This window comes from Propithecus coquereli, unplaced genomic scaffold, assembly GCF_000956105.1.
Source record: "Propithecus coquereli isolate 6110/MARCELLA unplaced genomic scaffold, Pcoq_1.0 Scaffold5, whole genome shotgun sequence".
In the NCBI taxonomy this organism is placed as follows: Eukaryota; Metazoa; Chordata; class Mammalia; order Primates; family Indriidae; genus Propithecus; species Propithecus coquereli.
In genome coordinates, this window is record NW_012150840.1 from 19,222,956 (window position 1) to 19,230,421 (window position 7,466).

Genomic DNA, 7,466 nt, shown 5'->3' on the forward strand with positions numbered 1-7,466 from the left:
TTTCTAGAAATAGTCTAAGTCAGTCATTATAAATTGGACTTTCAAGTTAAATTGGTCTAAAACATATTTAAGCATCATATAAATGTCAGATCTTTCATATGATTCTCTTCCACCAAGCAGGTGGCAATACACCCGTTTCAGAATGCCAGTTTAAATGACTTGCCTGGAGTCATATACCATATCAGAGTTGGACATAAAACCCAGGTGTCCTTATTCCCATTCTACTACTCTAATAAACAGATTCAGTGCTATAATGCTGCAAATTATAGGTCCCACTTTTGGAGTGGGATGCGTGTGAATGTCATTTGTCATTTAAATGCATGAATAATGCCATCCCTTGTGGTCACTCTGCTGCTTCCAGCCTGTCCTGTCAAGCAGCATTGCCTTTATTATTGAAGTGAAGAGGATGCTTGGACCATTGATCTCAATGACAGTTGGCACCATTAGAACTACCAGTCTGTTGTGTCTTATAGAAAGATACTGCCTGGTATACAAATCAACTGGTGTATCAACAAAAATGCTGGCATCAGATAACATGACCAAATTGCTATCTCTCTGCCAGTTCCACACCTATATCCCTATTAATTCCTGCCCAATAACTAGTGATGAAGGGACTTTGAAGGCCCACTGATTTCCATGTAAATGCCGTACAATTTTGGATTTGCTTTAACATGCTGATCCCTTCAGCTTAGCTTAGAAGTTAAGAATTTAGGAGAGCCGTAGTTTGTGTTAAAGTCAGTTAAAAACTTACCTTGTTTGGCCTTCAGATAGATTCCCATCCTGTATTTCTAGGACTGTATAAATCTAAAAAGCAAAACGAATTAGGAATAAAAAGACATTTGTGGATGGGTTTAATTTTTTTCCTACTAATTGTTTTGACTGACAGTTAGAATCTGTTCTCAGTTCATGTTGTCTCTTTCTGTGTCAGTTCTTCACTGAGCATGAGTAAAACTTTGGAGAGCACATAAGATCCATAGTAATTCACAATATGTGAGGCCTTGAACACAAGATAAAAAAAAAAAACATATAACCTACTCGAATAAGCTCAACTTCTGTAAACTCTTCAGGAGTAATTAGGGTCTTCAGCAGGGTAACACTGAAAGGCCAGCTCTTTGCAAAACCCTTTTTAGTTTTTACATAAATATTATTTCTTTGAAAGCAGATGACAGACTCTTTTAAATGCTATCTTCTTATCTATAGAGGATAATATTATAGTGAGTTTATGAACAGGAAACTGAGGCCTAGAGAATTTTAGTGACCGTAAGTGTCAAAATGAATATAGTTGACGCAGGCCCCTACCAGTGGATTCTCACCTTTCACTTGTGCCCTGATGTCCAGCAGCTTCTTTGAGGAGGGACACCCATTGTTGGTGTATGGAGCAAGATCTTTTGTGGGTATCAGTTTTCAAAGGCTTATGGGAGTAATCGATATGCTATGCAAAAAATGGAGGTGTTTAACTTCCTGAAAAATCCAAGTCTAAACTTTAAGGATGTGACCATAAAATTGACAGGGATTAATCTTAATATTTGACTTGTTCACTGTAGGAATTTTTTCCATTACAATGCACTCTGTCAAAATCAGGTCTCATTAAATAAATCCCCATTTTATCAGAGAGGAGCTTCCCACAAATAATGTGAAAGCTAACAAGCTCAATTAATACTTTTTCTTAAAAAAAAAAAAAAGAGGAAAGGAAAGGAAAACAGAAAGCAAGATAAACCCTTTATGCTGTTCCCCTTCTTCTAACCACAGGGCACACTATGGCCAGTTGCAGAGCTGGGTAATTGAATTCAGTTCTGCAAACTGACTGCATTTCTACTGTAAGTGGATCTCTCTCCTGTATCAGTGAAAGAAAATGGCCTCAAATGCTTCTGAGTGGGGCACAGCAGCCATCCCTCTTGTAAATAGCTGGGCCCTATTGACTTCTCTGGGTAGGGAGCCCAAATTACTGCCCAGATGAGGCCAAGCAGCAGCCAGAAGAGACCCAACTATGTACTGGGCTTCTGTCCTTATGAAATAAGTGATCCAGAGGGTCTATCTTACAGGAAAGAAGAAAAATATGGTCTAGAGAGTCAGGCAGTGATGCTTGGCATAATATGACCTTAGGGTAATGGTTTTTAATAATATGCAAAGTTACACTTGTAAGTGTATTAATATGTTTCATAATATAGCATATTACGAGTCTTTTAAAAAAGGATATTCCTAGGTTCTAACTATTTTTCTTTGCATAGTGGTGTGGGGGGTGTACACTTTATAGGTGTGCTGACCCTTAAGAGAATTTGGAATAAAAGAGGACGTTGAGAGAAAGAGAATATGGTTTGGGTCTCAGACGTCAGCCCTCAAATAGCTAACAGTGAAAGTCTGTAATGGTGATTGGCATTAACTCAATTTGCCATGCATCTTTAGTAGAACTTAACCTAATGCTCAAGGTGGAATTTCAAAAATGTTGAGAACCCATTTATGAAAAGACCAAAATGATAATGTTAGCTAAGTGCTAAATATAGTAAGAAGAAATCATGACCACCATCCTAACCGAACCCCATCTCTCCCACACTTTATTTGGACCTCAGGACCCTGATGGTTAAGCTTGTTGGGCCACAGATCACAAAGACAAATTGTGCATGCAGGGAAGGAGTTTCCAAGAATATATTCTCAGGGGTCTCAGAGTTCTCTGAGAGTAGTGGATGCATGTGTGTATTTCATGTCAATGACAATCCAAAACATTATAATGCAAGCATATTCTGAATGATCTTGCTGACCACCTACCTCATAACCAGGTACTTCTACAGGATCTTAAAGCCTGTGTTGTGTTCCTAACTACATGGGGACCAAACCTGTCCTGCTTTGGTTGTCAAGGGCTACTGAGAAAAGAGCAGAGCCAGATTGAGAATGTAAGAAATGCATTTGTGCCAAGCAAAAGATAAAATGATGCCAGAGTGTGCTTTTAAAACCAAAGGTTTCACACCATTTCAAATGGAGAAAATTAGGGGAGAGAATAGAATCACAGCAAGCTATATTTGGTATGAGCGTGATGGCCTCAGCAGAACCTGGGCCAGAGAGGTCAGAATATTAATGTTTACTGTGGGATTGATAATTTTGTTCAAATTAAGCAATATTAGCTGTCATGTTAAAGTAATATTGTTAATCGAAATGTTATAACTTCTAGATTTGTATTCAGTTTGTAAATTGGTATTGGTTGCCTACGGGCTATAAGCATAAGTGGGTCATAGCTAGTTTTATGTTTGTATATATTTATGTAATGTTAACATAAAAAAGATTTGAATGATTGCTGGGGGTCTCCAAGAATGGTTTTTTCTTTTAAAGAGGGCCGGTATTTTATTCAAGTTTGAGAAGTCCTGTCACTGGTAGAGGAGATGCTCAGAACCTGTCGACTCGGGATTGGGTGTTAACATAAGCGGGGAGTTTTCGCCTTGCCATGTTGGAGTGACGGGAATTACCAATAGCCAGAAAAAGACAGCTTTGTTGGCACCTATTGAGTTAAATTTTGTAAAACCAAGGCTAAATAATACCTCAAAGGCCATCTGATAGATTCTTTGAGAGAAAGAGATGTGTCCGTGTATAGGGAATAAAGCTAAGCGCATAGACTGTTCCTAGGTTAATGGAAAAGAATGAGGAGAGTGCGGGAGCCAGCCAATTATGCTTCCTGCATAATTAGACTCTTATGAAAATATCAGCATGAATTACTCATTAAGCACAAATTACAATCTTTAATATTTGTTAAGAAAAATAATTCAATTTGGAGCAAGAATGAAAGAATACAGGCACCAAAGAACAGACACACAATTTCATCACTTTAACCAAAGCTTAGTGTGGATTCTTGTCCCCTATTTCAGCTTCAAATTTATTGTGATCTTTTTCTGAGGGAGGTTGGGGAGGGGATCTGTATGTTCCAGCGGGTGGCTCCTGAGCCTGGCTCCTCTGCTCTGACAAGGCCCAGGGAGCAAATCTTTAGCAGGTTCTTACCCTTCTCCTAACAAAGGCATTTAGTTGCCACCTTAACTCTAATAATGAACTCCATGGAGCAAATTTAATTAACACAAGGTGTGAGCAGAAAGCCTCTCCTTGTTGCACTTTTGCCTCTGGGATAAAGCTGAACAGGGAGGGAACTCAAAGGTTACAGAATTTTTCCTTGCTTTTTGTTTTCCTTTGAGGAGCCTACCTCCCTCCTCCTTTCTCCTTCTCTCCTTGACCCATTACCACTACTCAGTTAATACTGAGTTTTCTTCTTTCCAAACCCTGCAGTTTACCCCAGAATTTCCACTGACAAAGCTAAATCTTGCTGTGATTGTTGCCCCCATGGAGAAAACATGTATTACAGGAACAACTAACCCTCTGTAACTTAGGAGGCCCCTTATAACTTAGGAGGCTTCATTGCATTACAGAGTCATGCAACCATAAACGCCCAATCACACATCACCGGGGTTAAGTAATTTTCAGTATGAAATGATGTAATCCACTTTGGACACAGCTTCAAACCCAGCACCCTTCACGTGGCAAGTGTTCAATAAGTACTTGACATTTTAATTTATTTATTTTTGCCCCCTCTAATATAAAGAGATAACCCTTGATGATCTGTAAATATCACTTAGATGGAGTACTTCATTCATTCTGTAGCAATGTCAAATGAGTTAGATATCATTACATCATCATGATGTTCCTAATATTGTATATGGGCAGTGAAGACACAGTAATGTAGTTTAATTGAGGAGAAATGCACATTTACGTTGGTAATAACTGTATATAATCTTTAAAGAAATAAAGGGTTATCATTTTCAAATAATTTAAACCCATAATAGAATGTTGCTTATAGAGATCCTGCTCTAAGGATCTCATAATGACTGCATGTAATTAGCTTGCCAGAACACCATCCTGAACCTCGCTGCTACCTGCTTCCTATACAGTTCATTCTTTGTAAGGTTGCACGTAAGTATTGCAGTAAGTTGTTCTCCGGCAATTTGTTTAAAGTATTAATTTGACAGTAATATTTTGACCTTTGAATGACATAATTTTGTTAAATGTAGTTTAAACTAGCTTGTATCCAAATTGACATGAATTTTTAAATTAGTGATTTTGGAATCTGTGCATGAAACACATGAAAAATAGTATATTTTTTATTTATGCAAAAAATTCTCTGTACTGATCAAAACTGACCTGTGGATACAAAACAGGACTGGAATTCCATGTGTTAATGGGAAACAAAATGGGAAGGGGGCTCCTATTACTTTAGTTTATTAAAAATCCCAGGACACCTCTTAGAATGGTAGAGGTGATGTTAGCCCTTATGTCCTGGACATGATTCAGTTTAGGTAATTGCTAATTACAATCTGTCTACTTAATTCCCCTGGCTCTTGCTTCTGAATGTTATTTTTCTTCACTTAGCAGTATTTAACTATTATTTGTTCTTGGTGTGTGGCTGTTAGAACATCTGCTGATTTCTACTTCTATGTTCAGCATGATTTCGTTTTCATTTGGTTGTTTTGATAATTATTGTTTTCATTGGAGTATAAGACAGGACAATAATAAAATTATTATTCTGACTATTTCTACAGACAGAAAAGAAAACACAAGCCCTATAAAATTCTTAGCTACTTTTAACTTCCTAGGCTGGAATATGCTTAGTCAATCTAACACGTGGACCTTCTGGATCTATGTTTGAGAATTTGGAACCAGTGGTCATGCCAGTGGCCATTCTAAGGTTGTGATAACTCAGAGACAGATCCCAGACACCAGAATTTTCAGTGTCTTCAATTCCAGGACTAAAATCAGAATATTTGGATGCAAAGATAGATGAAAGTTTGCCCCTTGCTAGACCTATCTGAGAATTCATCCTGTTCTGGAGACTTCCCCAAATAGGGATACCTCTATTTTGGGTCTAGAGCATATTTTGATTCTTTTGATCATAATTAAATGGAGCTGAAGAACAGAAATAGAAAATGATGAGTCAAAAAAATGTTATTCATCACAAATACTGGGCCAAATGTATCCAGATATTCCACATTGCTTCTATCCCTCTGAAGGAAACAAGATTATCTTGAGTCTGTTAAGCTCTGAGCCCCTTGATTTGGGATGTATCGCTTGGAGTTCAGGTTGAGGGACATCCAGGTTTTATCTGTAATCTACCCTTAATATCTCTAAAAGTCACTTAGTGAAGTCACTTAGTTGGAACTTCATTCATTCTCTGTCAATTTCAGATGAATCAAAGCTTCTTTCTCATGAGTCAATATGTGTTGAGCCTTCTTAATGAGCAAAGTGCTTAGAACTTTCAAGAAATCAGCCCTGAGATTACAGACTACATGTTCCAAATATATCAGTCATGTAGATTTTGACCTCAATTTTACCCACTCTGTAGAAGTTCAACAAACTACCACCTCAAAAAAAAGTTCTCACTAAATGAACTGACCAGGGCTAGCCAGTCTAAAAGACCCAAATATTGTTTCCTGTATTTTCTAGATGATCGTGTTTTTATCTAGAGCTGGGAGACTCTTCCTGTGGCTTTTATCAATAAAGTAAATATTGTTTCCTGTGAGGATTGCAATGTATGACTCAAATGCTCAATCCATGACTCAGATAGTGAGGGAAGTAACCTAATTTATCAGTTATGCTGCTTCCACTGCTGTTCTTCATATTTCAATTCCATCAGAGGGAACAAATTGCTTCTATTGTGCGTAAGAACACCATTTAGTCACGAACACCATTTAGTCACAAGCACCATTTGAAATAGAAGTGAGGAGTAATAATAACAGAAGAACATTGGCTAATAATTGTGCTCAGAATGGCCATTTGGCCAGGTGGGCAGGGCAGGGTAAAGGTAATTGTGCCCTGAAGTAATACATCTTCAGAGCATTCCCTGAACCTAAAATTTCTGTGTTGATGCGATGCATTTTTAAATATGTGATTGTGGCTCTTAGACTTTAAAAAAAAAATGGGTATTTTCAGAATGTTCTTACTTTGAGATGTCAGGTAATACTTTGATGTCAGAATGACACACACACACACGCACACACATACACTAAGATCTAAGGTTTATTACTGTGAGGCTATTTGTCTAACTGTATTTTTTCTTTTTACCTCTCTCCCTATCTTGGCAATACACAGAGACTCAGTTCCTGCCACACAATCCCTATTTCCACTGTACTGGAAATACATTCTTGCCTTCCACAAGCAGAAGGCTGGATGATTTTGTGATTTAGAAGAAAAAAAAATCAATTGATGCATTGTCTTTTTTATTTGCTCTAATGGAGAAACTATTCCAGAAAGTCTTCCTTTTTCATAAGTGAAAAAATGAATAAGACACTGCACCTCCAGATTTACTGTGCTCATCCTAATCAAGATATATGATACAGATTTTGCATTAAAAAATTACTATGCAAACTCTGAGCTTGAGTTTTGACTCAAATTTAGAAATTTAGAAGTTCCCACAGTGCCCTCTATTTCCAAATATGTAAGAA

The 7,466-nt window shown here is 37.6% G+C and overlaps 1 protein-coding gene across 3 annotated transcripts in view; it reads left to right on the forward strand.

Annotated features, from left to right (window-relative positions):
- LOC105819766 (neurexin-3-beta) overlaps positions 1 to 7,466 on the forward strand; it is a 615,260-nt gene that overhangs the window by 300,525 nt on the left and 307,269 nt on the right. For all 3 annotated transcript variants that reach the window (XM_012656066.1, XM_012656067.1, XM_012656068.1), the window contains exon 4: positions 3,369 to 3,402. In XM_012656066.1, the coding sequence (XP_012511520.1) occupies positions 3,369 to 3,402 (34 nt within the window). The remainder of the gene's footprint in view (positions 1 to 3,368; positions 3,403 to 7,466) is intronic.